Genomic DNA, 13009 nt, shown 5'->3' with positions numbered 1-13009 from the left:
GACCCTCTCCTGGCTTGCCCACAGAAGGAGAATTCTGAAACAGACTGCCTCACAAAGCAAAGTCCTATGATACTAAATAAGAGGATGGACATCACTGATATTCCACAGAAAAGTTTTGTTTTTTGTTTTTGTTTTTTTTAAAAAAAGGAAAGAAAAAAGAAAAAGAGTTGCTGAGTTGCTTCTTAAGATATGGAGCAATGTTTTCTGAGCAACCTGATGCTGTCAGTCATGGCCACATGCAAATGTGCCTTTAGATGAATAAACGATTGAAGGAGAATTATACTAAAAGGAAAAAAGTAAAGCTAGGCCATCAAAAAATAAATACCTTCTTCATATCAGATTACTGTGGTCTATGATGAAGTCTGCAATACTTGTACTAGCAGATCCTATTATATATGTGGCCCTAACTCCCATTTTTCCAGTCATTAGAATAGAAATAATAAACTCTTAATTAGCTATAATTCTACATCTGTTATACATTTTAGAAACCATTTATATTTCATACTTTTTATTCCCTAAGGTTTTATTGGCATTAATTAATTGATTGGCTCTTAAAATAACCATATGAAATTTGTATATGATGTATTTATTCATTTAACTAATATTTATTTATGTGTTCATTTATTCATTCATTTAAGAAATATTTATTGAGTACTTATTGCTGTAATAAGTTCTGGGGTTTCAATAATGAATAAGTTGTGTTTCTTATTTTCAATGAGCTTAAAGTCCACTAAGATATATGAACTTAAATAGGCAGCGAGGGCCAGTCTTCAAGCGACAGCAATGCAAGATGGCAGCCACCATGGGCTCGGGCAATTTATGAAAGCTGAATATACAGCCTTAAAATAGAATGTGGACCTAAATACCCAGAAGCACTCCCCTTTGTAAGATTTGTAACAAAAATTAATATGAATGGAGTTAATAGTTCTAATGGAATGGTGAACCCAAGAGCCATATCAGTGCTAGCAAAATGGCAGAATTCATATATCATCAAAGTTATCCTTCAAGAGCTTCAGCGCCTAATGATGTCTAAAGAAAATGTGAAACTCCCTCAGCCATCTGAAGGACAGTGTTACAGCAGTTGATCAAAAAGAAAAACCACAGGCCCTTCCTCTTCCCCCATACTCGATGTAAGCAGTCTTCATTTTCCATAGTAGTAAATTTTCTAGATACATCTTGTAGAGTTCAAAGTACTGGAAAGGAAGCTCCCATTCAAAGGAAATTTATCTTAAGATACTGTAAATGATACTAATTTTCGTACATTTGAAATATATAAGTTGTTAGCCTGGTGCGGTGGCTCACACCTGTAATCCCAGCCCTTTGGGAGGCCAGGGTGGGCAGATCATGAGGTCAGGAGTTTCAGATCAGCCTAGCCAATATGGTGAAACCCCGTCTCTACTAAAGACACAAAAAATTAGCCAGGTGTGGTGGTACACGCCTGTAACCCCAGCTGCTCGAGAGGGTGAGGCAAGAGAATTGCTTGAACCCAGGAGGCGGAGGTGCAGTGAGCAAAGATCACACCAATGCACTGTAGCCTGGGTGACAGGGCAAGACTCCATCTCAAAAAAAAAAAAAAAAAAAGAAACATGTAAGTTGTGCTATAACAAATAAATAAACAGGCGGTGAGAAGCAAAGTGCTAAAGCCTATGACCATGGTAACTAGGAATACTGTGGGAACACATAATAAGGGAACCTAACCCAGTCTTGGAAGTAAGGTTTTGGAAAGGAATGTTTGAGGACAAAGGGTTAAGGAGAGTGAAAAAAAAAAAAAAAAAAATTAAAATACCAGTTAGCTGTGTGGAGAATGGGATAGGGAGCTAACTAGGAAATCAAATAGGAATGTTTCATCGTGTGTTAAGGACCCTGGTAAGGGTGAAGACCATTACATTATCTGCACGATCACGGGATTTTTTTTTTTTATGGTAACGCTTGGCAATTTGAATAGAGGAGCAGAGAATGTAGACAGTTGGATTGAGTCAGAGTTGAAGTTCTGCCAGACATGTGAAAGGAAGAGACAGGTAGGCAAGAGAGTTGAAGAGATTATCAAGACAGAAGTTAATGTGCTGGCCAGTGGCATCTAGTCTGAGTCTAATCTGAGGGAAGGAAGTGAAGATAAGCAGCTTGCTGATAGTTACGAAGAGAGTGGAAGAGTTCAAGGACCTAGAGGTGTTGATTAAATAGAATGATTGGAGAAAGAATAACTGTGAGAGAGTGAGATTTTCAGGCCTGAGTGACTCTCACATACCAGACACTGTGCTAAATGCTTCGAAGGGTAACTAGATATAAAAGACATGATCTCTGCCCTCAAGGGACTTACAGCCAAAAACAAGAGATAAGAAATACACACCAATGCTATTATAGGACATTTGTGTAGAATGTCAAGAAAGAAATACGATCTAGTACTGTAGATGTGCAACGGCATCAAAGATATCTTCTAGTTTCAAGAAGTTTCAGATCAGCCGGGCGCGGTGGCTCACGCCTGTAATCCCAGCACTTTGGGAGGCCGAGGCGGGTGGATCACGAAGTCAGGAGATCAAGACCACCCTGGTTAACACGGTGAAACCCCGTCTCTACTAAAAATATAAAAAATTAGCCAGGCGTGGTGGCAGGTGCCTGTAGTCCCAGCTACTCAGGAGGCTGAGGCAGGAGAATGGTGTCAACCTGGGAGGTGGAGCTTGCAGTGAGCCAAGATCGCTGCACCACACTCTAGCCTGGGTGACAGAGTGAGACTCCGTCTCAAAAAAAAAAAAAAAAAAGTTTCAGATCTTAAACACACTGCATTTCAAGAGTCTGGAATACGAGAGCATGTTACAGGGAGAGAAAATGTTTTCAGCAAAGGTACAGAGTAGGGAAATACAGGATATGTTCAAGGAAGAGGACCCCAGCGTCATGGCTTGTTAGGTTTAGAGGAAACACAGTGTTTTGCAATCTCCAGGTTCCATTAGTGCGTTATGAAATCAATATGGTGGTTAGCAACCTGCATTTTAAAAAATGAAATAAATGGATGAGAAGAGAATAGAAAATATTAGCATGCATTACATTTTGAAAGAGCAAGTATTATTTTCTGCAACTTTTCCTCCAATTGTAACTGTACTTATATTTTTGTGTATGGATGTGAATACCGGATACATATATATTTCTTACTGTAGACTGCAGTCAAAAAATCTTTAAAGCACTGGCCTGGTCTAACTTCCTTATTTGCAGAGGAGAAATCCAAGATCTGAGAGGACAAACATTTTGCCTGAGGTTATAGAACCAGCTTATGCCATTGCAAAAAGTGATTCTTAGTTAAAATTCTTTCCCACTAGTGCCATACTGCATTTCTAGTTCTGTTGGCCTGAAATACAGAATATATTAGTGAAACAGCATACACAAGTCTGGGGAAGTAGATTGGGTAGGTGGCTGAGAGCCTCATTTTCTAAGAAATGTGGACCTTAGGCAGGGTATAGTGGCTTACACCTATAATTCCAGCACTTTGGAAGGCCAAGTCAGGAAGATCGCTTGAGCCCAAGAGTTCAAGACTAGCATGGGCAACATAGCAAGACCTCATCTCTACAAAAATTTTAAAAATCAGCTGAGCATGGTGGCATACGACTGTAGTCCCAGCTACCTGGGAGGCTAGGTGAGTGGATCGCTTGAGCCCAGGAGTTTGAGGCTGAGGTGAGCCATGATCACACAACTGCACTCCAGCTTGAGTGACAGAGGAAGACCCTGTCCCTAAAAAAGAAAGAAACGTGGATTTTATTCCTTAGACAGTACAGTCATTAGTCATTAAGTTTGAGTTGAGAGAAAATAATTGATCAGAAGAAATTTATATCACTGTGGTCTGTAGGATGTATGAAAGGAAATAAGAGACTAGAGTCAAGGATTCCACTTAAGAGTTTGTTTGTTTGTTTTGAGACAGGGTCTCCTTTTGTTACCCAGGCTAGAGTGCAATGGTGCAGTCATGGCTCACCGCAGCCTCAAACTCCCAGCCTCAAATTATCTTCCCACCTCGGCCTTCCAAAGTGCTGGAATTACAGGGGTGAGCCAAAGAGTTTATTGATGTGGCCTGGCCTAGTGCTTCTCAAACTTCAGTGAGCAGACAAGTGACCGGGAACCTGACTCAACAAGTCTGGGTTTAAGCCTGAGCCTCTGCATTCTAACATGAGCCAAGCTGATGCAGATGGTGCTGGTCAAGAGCCAAGCACCGAGCAGCAAGGATCTAGTTAGCAATTAGTAATCAAGGCTGATATTATGGTAGTGACGATAAGAATGGAGAGGAACGTGAAAATCAGTAACAAAGAAGAGTTCACCTCCTGGTAATGTGAGCATGAGGAGGGAAAGGATGGGGCCAAACATAACTGGTTTTGAGTTTGACTGACGAGGAGAATTGTAGCTCTATTAACAGAAATAGGAGAAGAAGTTGGTTTGGAGAGAAAGAGGAGGAGTCCTGTTTCAGACGTGTTGAGGTCCCAGGTGAAACAGGATCTCCAAAGGGAACTGAGCAGTAGGCAACCTAAAAGGAAATCTGTGCTCAGAAGGGAGCTGTGAGCTCGACGTGTAGATCTGAGGGTCATCAGCACATAGAGTTTAGAAGACCAAGGAGTAGGCAACCAAAAGAGCAAACACACAAAGAGAGGAGGACTGATGATGAGACTTTTGCCTTTTGGGATGAGAAGAGGAACAGGAAATTAAGGAACGAAGGGAAGCAGCTTGTAGGAATGTAGAGCATCTGGAAAAAAATACACACTGTCATGGAAGTCAAGGGAAGAAGCAATTTCAAGAAGGAAGGTATGGTGGACAGTATTACAAGCATCAGGAATACAGCTAAAAGTCATACTCTTGACTGCATTGACCTTGTGGATTTGTGAGGGACACACTAATAAATAAAGGAATTTATTGTGGGTATATGGAGGCACAAAGGAAGAGGTTATCCAAATCAAAGCAGGTGGGAATAGGGATGAGTTCTCCAAGGTGGAGGCATCAGTGAATGTGGGAAGGGGAACAGAGCATCCATGCCCATCCCAGGCAAGCCACCCTCCAGAAGCCTCCATGAGAGTTCAGCTATCCAGAAGGTCTCTGTACCCTAATCTTTCTGGGTTTTGCAGAGGCTTCATTGTGTAGGCATGATTTATTAAACTATTGGCCGCTGGTGATCAACTTAACCTTCAGCCCCTCTCCCCTCCCTAATCATGCCTTGGTCTTTCCAGTGACCAGTCCCTATCCTAAAACTACCCAACGGTCTGCCAGCTATCAGTCAACTCTACAAAAAGACATCACTTTGGAGATTCTAAGGATTTTAGGAGATGGCTGTCAGGAATTTAGTTGAAGATCAAATATATATTTCACAATATCACAGTCGTGCTATTTTATATCAGGCGCCATTAAATGGTTTTAAACAAAGAGGTGATAAATTCAGATTTTCTTTTTATAAAGCTTACACTGATGACAGTGTGGTGAATAGATTGGAATGAGGGCAATACTTTTTTTTTGAAATGTTATATTCCCCTGACCCTACTTTCTCCTTGTTTTCTTCTACCCCTCTCCCCCTACTCACACAGAAAACTTCTCTCCCTCTACTCATTCCCTGAATGCTGGTGTCTGTTAAGGTTCCAGCCTTGACAGTGAGGCTAATCAGAACCACATTGGTACAGATGTGAGATGATGGTGGGAGAAAGTGGACAGATATGAGACCAATTACTTAGCCGGAACTGATGGGAAAAACAAGAGTCAGCGATATTTTTTTCTGGATCCGAGTATTAAAATGGATGATGGTGCCATTCACTGTGATAGAGAATCAGAAAGAAAAATTTATTTTGGAGAGATAACATGAATTGTGTTTTAAACATGCTAAGTTTGAGGTGATTATGGGATGTACAGGCGAACTCCAGACTGTGTGGGCCTAAAGTAGAAAGGCAATCTGAGTTGGAGATAAAGATTTTGAAATCATCAGAATACAGTTGTTCATTAGAGCACTGTCAGTGGGTAAGATAGGTAAGGGAGCATGTGTAGAGTGATAACAGAAGATCAAAGATGGAACCCTAAGAATATCAGTATGTTATTATTTATTATTTTTTATTTTTTAATTTTATTTTTATTTATGTATTTATTTTTAGATGGGAGTCTCGCTCTGTTGCCCAGGCTGGAGTGCAGTGGCGCAATCTTAGCTCGCTGCAACCTCCACTTCCTGGGTTCAAGCGAGCCTCCTGCCTCAGCCTCTCAAGTAGCTGGGACTACAGGCACCCACCACCTCGCCTGACTAATTTTTGTATTTTTAGTAGAGACGGGGTTTCACCATGTTGGCCAGGCTGGTCTTGAACTTCTGACCTTAAGTGATCCCCCTGCCTTGGCCTTCCAAAGTGCCAAGGATTACAGGTATGAGCCACCGTGCCTGGCCTATTTTTATTTTTTATAGAGATGGGGTCTTGCTATGTTGCCCAGGCTGGTCTCAAACTCCTGGGCTCAAGCAATCCTCCTGCCTTGGCCTCCCAAAGTTCTGGGATTACACGTGTGAGTCCCTGCGCCTGGCCAGAATATCAATGTATTAGATATTAGTAGAAGTAGAACCTATAAAAAGAACAGCCAGAGGGGTAGAAGGAAAATTAGGAGATTGTGGAACCAAAAGAAGAGAGTGCCTCAGGAAGGAAGGCATGGTCTATGATGCCAAATGCTGCAAAGATAAGGAATAAGAGGTATCCATTGGGTTTCATAGGAAAAGTCATGGGAAACCATGGTAAAAACACATTATGAATGACACGATCATTGCAAAAGCATTTTTATAGGGGGATGAATTTTGTATTTCAGAGGACAAACAGTTCCATACAATGGCAAGATCTAGTGTGTGACCACGGGAGTTAGTGTCTGCAGTGGATTGGAGAAGCAGATCATTGGAGCTGAGGTTGGCTAGAGCTGTTCTCATGGGCACTAATGTCATGGAGTCAACAGCTGTGATCCAAGTGCCCACATCTTCAGTGAATGACAGAGAGTGATTGAGAGTTCAGTGAATGACCACTAAAAGAAGAGTAATGGAAGATGTGGCTGGATGGCATTAAAATCCAAGGGACAGGAGTTTTTACTTAAAAGTAGAGAAGTAATGGTTTTGAAGTGGTAGTGGGGAAAAGGGAGGCAGCTTATGACACTTCTCAGTAGTCAAAGGTATGAGGAAGTTATAGAAAAATTAACATCCACTTGAGAATATAGGGAAGCAGTGAGCTCAAGGTCTCATTTAAGGAAAGGAGCCAGAAGGAAATTCACCAGAGGTTAGCTTTTAGGTAGTTTTTAAAGCAGGATTGAAGAATGGAGAGTAAACAGTGAAAATGTTTGGGAGAGAGAGGAGCAATAGATATGAGGCTAAACAGAGGAAGCACAGAGCAGAATGGAGATGAGTATATTGGGAGGAAAAGGAATAGTCAGAGGCTTATATTTTGAGTTGTGACCAAGGAAGACAGGGTGGGAATCCTAGTGAGGCTATCTTGTTTCAGATTTCTAGTAGAATGAGTCCCAGGGATTCCAGGGGGGATGGAAGGACTCAGGCTTCCCTATAAGGAGTTGGCTAACGGATCTCATTGGTTTTTGAGTAACTCCTGGCCCAGATGGCACTAGTTCAATGGAATTATTTTGTTCCCCCAAAACTTATTGAGTTGGAAACAGGTCTAACTGCTGGGATCTGGGAAACCTTTCTGGAAAGAGTCACCCACAATCTGGCTGATGTTGAACTGTGCAGACATCATCATATTTGGTTATGTTAGGATGCAATAATTGGTGGAGCTTCTGCAGTGTTGAAGGAAGAATCCAGGTTGGAAGGGATGAAAGGGTGAGTGGGTGGTGAGGTTTGTCAGCACAGACTGCAGTTTTGAGAAATGTGGTTATAAAATACCATACCTTAATGCCGCAGTGCTTTACCACCTACAAATGCCTGTAGACGTATCTGGCAGAGAGGAAAGGGGTTGAATGGCAAGAAGGTGGGAAGGGACTGTGGCTAATTAGTGAAAACAATCTACACTTGGGACATAAAAGGCATTTCAAGCTGACCTACTAAGAAGCTCTGTCTCTGACTCAGCCAGCTGGCTCTCTCCTTCCCTGTCATGTTTTCATTTGCTGTCTTTTCTCTAGTTTCTCAGGATGGTATAGTGGAGTCAGACAAGTCTGAATTTGAGTCTTGGCTCTGACTTTTCCTAGACATGTTTTTTTTTTTTTTTTTTTTTGAGACGGAGTCTTGCTCTGTCGCCCAGGCTGGAGTGCAGTGGCGCAATCTCGGCTCACTGCAAGCTCCACCTTCCGGGTTCACGCCATTCTCCTGCCTCAGCCTCTCCGAGTATCTGGGACTACAGGCGCCCGCCACCATGCCCGGCTAATTTTTTTGTATTTTTAGTAGAGACGGGGTTTCACCGTGGTCTCGATCTGACCTCGTGATCTGCCCTCCTCGGCCTCCCAAAGTGCTGGGATTACAAGCGTGAGCCACCGCGCCCGGCCCCTAGACATGTTTTTAAAGTTACATTGAGCCCTGGTTTTCTCTGTAAACTGAGGATAAGCTTCCTATCCCAAAGGCTGTATCCCTCACTGGTCACCAGCTTTCTGTCTTCTATCTACCTGTCTTCATCTTCCTCTTTCCCTAGTCCTGCATATTGAAAAACATTTTTTTCTTTGAGATGGAATTCTTGCTCTGCCACCCAGGCTGGAGTGCAGTGGCGTGATCCTGGCTCACTGCAACCTCTGCCTTCCAGGTTCAAGCAATTCTCCTGCCTCAGCCTCCCGAGTAGCTGGGATTATAAGCATACGCCACCACACCTGGCTAATTTTTGTATTTTTAGTAGAGATGGAGTTTCACCACATTGGCCAGGCTGGTCTCGAACTCCTGACCTCAGATGATCCGCTCGCTTCGGCCTCCCGAAGTGCTGGGATTATAGGCGTGAGCCACTGGGCCAGTCTGCAAAACGTATTTTTAAGCACATACTATGGTATCTTCTTGTCTTTTACCTGGAATTTAAGCTGGTTGTTTGTATTATCTTTTCCATGAACATTTATATTTATAACCAATCAGAAGGCTTAAATGTCAGTGTAGGAATTTTGTGCTGTGGAAGCTTCGTGGCTTGGTGAATGGTAAAATGAATAGTGTGTGTATATTTGAAGCACCAGAAAGAGAAAATGCTGGGAAGATTCATAGAACCAGTTAACATTTGAACTAGGAGTCATAAGAAATTTTTAAAATTCTTAAATGGTTTATGAACCTGATGTGGTAGCTACATGAAACCTGCACAGCTGCAGGTATGCTATGGTAGGTAAACTCCCCATGCTCCTGCTTCCATCGGACCATTTGGCTCCAGTGTCTCCAGGTCTTTGTTAGGTCAATACTGGTCCTAGCATCTCTGAAGGTCCTAGCTTTCTAAGATGCTATTGAAAAAGAGGATTAATCCACATAACTCTGCATCTGCCATTTTGCCCATGTCCCAGGAATGCTGGGCCTGGCCCTTCCTTTCTGAACTGCCAGAACATGTTCTCAGTTGACATAGGTCTTTGTAAATACTGATGTTGGTGTTTGAATTCTCAATTGCCAATGGCACTGGAAAATAGCAAAAGATACTTGGAATACTAAGCATTCTTTTTTTCCCATAAGTTTCTGTAGTGATGGGAACCTAGTAATGGCTTTAGTTTCTGTGCCTCATAACCACATGAAACATTTTTAAATTGGGGCTCAGAATGTGTTTTTCCCTTTTATTTCTCCACCACTACCATTTACCCTTTCTCTCTTCTTCCCCCTACAATTTATTCCTTATTCTTTTTTGATTTTTTTGAGGGGGGGGTCTAACTTCTTTTGGTCTCTCTTCCCTTTTCATCTGTACTGTGTATTTCCCTTGTTTTCAACTTTGAATTTAAGACTTTAAAAATAGCTTTAAAAAGATACCAGATTTCTTTATTTTCTAATACCATCTAAAGATATATTTTTTAGTGTGATCTCCTTGTGTTGTGTTTTTAAAAGGGTTTCATATCAGAAAGCTTGGAAAACTTAAGCAGTTGTAAACTTTAGAATATCATTTCCAGGTCAACTTTGATCTTATATGCCAAGTTCATTGGTGGGGAAAAAAATTAAATCTTTCACATGTAAATCAGTAACTAGTGTTCCAAAGGAAACTTCAAAGTTTCACTTTAGATTTTTAAAGAAGGGTAATTCCTTCAGTATCAAAGAAATGAGATGTCAGGAAAAGCCAGAATCCCTTTGTTTAGGACACAGTCTAGTTACTTGACTTTCCTTGTCCTTTTTCTTCCCCCTCTGAATGTAAAAATCTTCTTCTTCTTCTTCTTTTTTTTTTTTTTTTGGTCTCTCAAGAGACACTTTTACTATATTCTTTGAGATGACTGTTTTTGATTTAGAGGTGAAATCAGCACGTGGTGGCTCAAATCTCCTTATGGATAGTGTTTCTTCCTTCTAGCTTTTCATGTTTCAACTTTTGCGGGGCCTGGCGTACATCCACCACCAACACGTTCTTCACAGGGACCTGAAACCTCAGAACTTACTCATCAGTCACCTGGGAGAGCTCAAACTGGCTGATTTTGGTAAGTCGCCCCTCGGGTCTCATTCTGGGCTGTGAAAAATGACGCTTTTGTGTGCACTTGTTTAAGCGTTGACTGGGCCTGGCCTTTGAAAACTGGAGGCCCGAGAACATGATGCTTTGTGAGGATATTAAACTACCACAAAGGAAGTGTGAGGCACGAAACAGGGAGGGATTGGTAGCTTTCTAGGATTCCACCAAGTCCCAGTTTAGTCAGATGGCCAAAAGCTGGGCACCCCTGCTGCCCCACTGCCAGTTTTGATATAGAGACATTGGTAAACTGTATTTAGTAAGTTTTCCTAAATCTAAGTGAATATACAAATTATATTGGAATAGATTGAGATTATCCTAAGATGATAAAGAGGCTAACCCCAGATTGTAGCATGGACTCCTGTCAGGATGGAGACTCCAGGACACTTGTTCATGCTCTCCTACCTTCTTTATATAAGTGTGAGATGCAAAGTTTTATTCCCATTAAAGTGAAGCAGATTTCCTCTAAGTATCACTGTATCTTTCCATTTTAGCACTTATCACAGTTTATAATTATATTCACACACATAAATACATATATGCATACGTACAAATAAATACACATGTGTGAGCACACCCACATGCACAAATATATATAGATTTGCATGATGATTTTGTCTCAACTGGATTGTAAGCATAATGAGGGCAGCCTGGGTTTGTTTTTGCTTATCATTTTATCCCTAGTGCCTGGTACCATAGTAGGTGCTTAATAAATACTTGTTGAAAAACTGGCTCTATGTGAACTAAGGAACCACTCTTCTCTGTTTGGCAGATGCCAAATGGTGATACTGTCACTGCAGTATTTATTCTGAGATGGCAGCTTTTATCCTGACATGTAAGCATTTAACAGGTATTTGTTTATCAGTTCTCCACAATAACAAACTCATCTATTGAAGTTTTTCCCAACAATAGATCATGCAATTCTGTGAGATAAACAGCTGACTGACAGAAAGACTAATTTTGCAGAACAGTACTTAGAAATTCATCTAAGGTCCTACCAAACTAATTAATTTTGGATGAGCAGTCCCTACCGTTTATCTACTAAACTGGGCTTTCCTGGAGTGCCAAAACGGAAGGTGGCCATGTTAGTCATGAACAGCTCAGTTTCTGTTACAGAGACCCAAAATTACAGAGGTATAACATGCTAGAAACTTAACTTTCTCTCGCATCACAGTTCTGACCTAAGCACGCAGAGCATGTATGGTGGCCCCATGTGATCTTGGCCCAGGCTGCTTCTGTCACGTGGCTCCACCATCCCCAATTGTATGTTTCAAGATGGCTGCCACCTCCTGCTCATCACAGCCCAGAGGAAGGAGAAAAGGGAAGCAGAATCCTTAACCCCTCCACTAAGGCATGATCTGGAAGTTCACACATCACCTCTGTTCATGTCATATAGGCAAGAACTTAGTCACTTGACCACACTCAGCTGCCAAGGCCACATCTAGCTGCAATGCAGGCCAAAATTTGAGAAATTCACTTGATGAAGTGATAAAGAGTCAAGATAGCGATTAGTTCTACTAAAAGCACCTAAAGTTTGTGTGTGTGTGTTTTTTTTAATGGTGTTTACCCTGGTCCAGTGCATCATGGTGCAAGCCAAGGTCCAGAACAATGGATTTTATGCTTTTCCCTTTTGGACAGGTCTTGCCCGGGCCAAGTCCATTCCCAGCCAGACATACTCTTCAGAAGTCGTGACCCTCTGGTACCGGCCCCCCGATGCTTTGCTGGGAGCCACTGAATATTCCTCTGAGCTGGACATATGGTAAGAGTGGTGCCAAGAAAATGGAGAAAATGTGAGTCATCCTACTCACAAGGGTTGCTTTATCATCTACATTATATTTTAATAATTCTAAAAATGGCAATCATGTGTGTATATATATATATTTTTTGTTGTTGTTGTTTGTTTGTTTGTTTTTTGAAATGGAGTCTCGCTGTATTGCCCAGGCTGGAGTGCAGTGGTGCGATCTCGGCTCACTGCAACCTCCGCCTCCCAGATTCAAGCAATTCTCCTGCCTCAGCCTCCTGAGTAGCTCTACTAAAAAAATACTAATATTTATATAAGATTCTTACAATTATTCTATAACCTTTTACTGTTGAACTGAGACCCACAGAGTTCTTGCCCAAGGCATCTTCTGAATCCAACACTCTTTCTGTTTATTTTATTTTATTTTTTGAGATTGGGGTCTCACTATATTGTCCAGGCTGGTCTTGAGCTCCCAGGCTGAAGCAGTCCTCCCACTTCAGCCTCTTGAGTAGCTGGGACTATAGGGTTGCACCACTGCACCCTGGCAATCTCATGCTCTTTCTTTCATGCGTTTCTTCCTAGCTCCTCTCTTTAATCCTTTGCTTTGTCTCCTCCTTGACACCTTATCCTCAGAGAAACAAACATACATCCCCAAACCACAGACACACAGATGTGTGTGCACGTGCATGTGCATGCACACACATCTGCA

The 13009-nt window shown here is 41.8% G+C and overlaps 1 protein-coding gene and 1 pseudogene across 3 annotated transcripts in view; both read left to right on the top strand.

Annotated features, from left to right (window-relative positions):
• The window catches only part of CDK15 (cyclin dependent kinase 15), a 120905-nt gene that overhangs the window by 49439 nt on the left and 58457 nt on the right, over positions 1-13009 (top strand). For all 3 annotated transcript variants that reach the window (XM_032754930.2, XM_058439687.1, XM_058439689.1), the window contains exons 8-9: positions 10410-10533; positions 12198-12318. In XM_032754930.2, coding sequence (XP_032610821.1) covers positions 10410-10533; positions 12198-12318 — 245 coding nt within the window. The remainder of the gene's footprint in view (positions 1-10409; positions 10534-12197; positions 12319-13009) is intronic.
• Positions 190-1085, top strand: LOC116809386 (ubiquitin-conjugating enzyme E2 variant 1-like; annotated as a pseudogene).

Source organism: Hylobates moloch, unplaced genomic scaffold (assembly GCF_009828535.3).
Source record: "Hylobates moloch isolate HMO894 unplaced genomic scaffold, HMol_V3 SCAFFOLD_1, whole genome shotgun sequence".
Taxonomy (NCBI): domain Eukaryota; kingdom Metazoa; phylum Chordata; class Mammalia; order Primates; family Hylobatidae; genus Hylobates; species Hylobates moloch.
The sequence above is the reverse complement of the archived record's forward strand: the minus strand, read 5'-3'. Positions and strand labels throughout refer to the sequence as shown.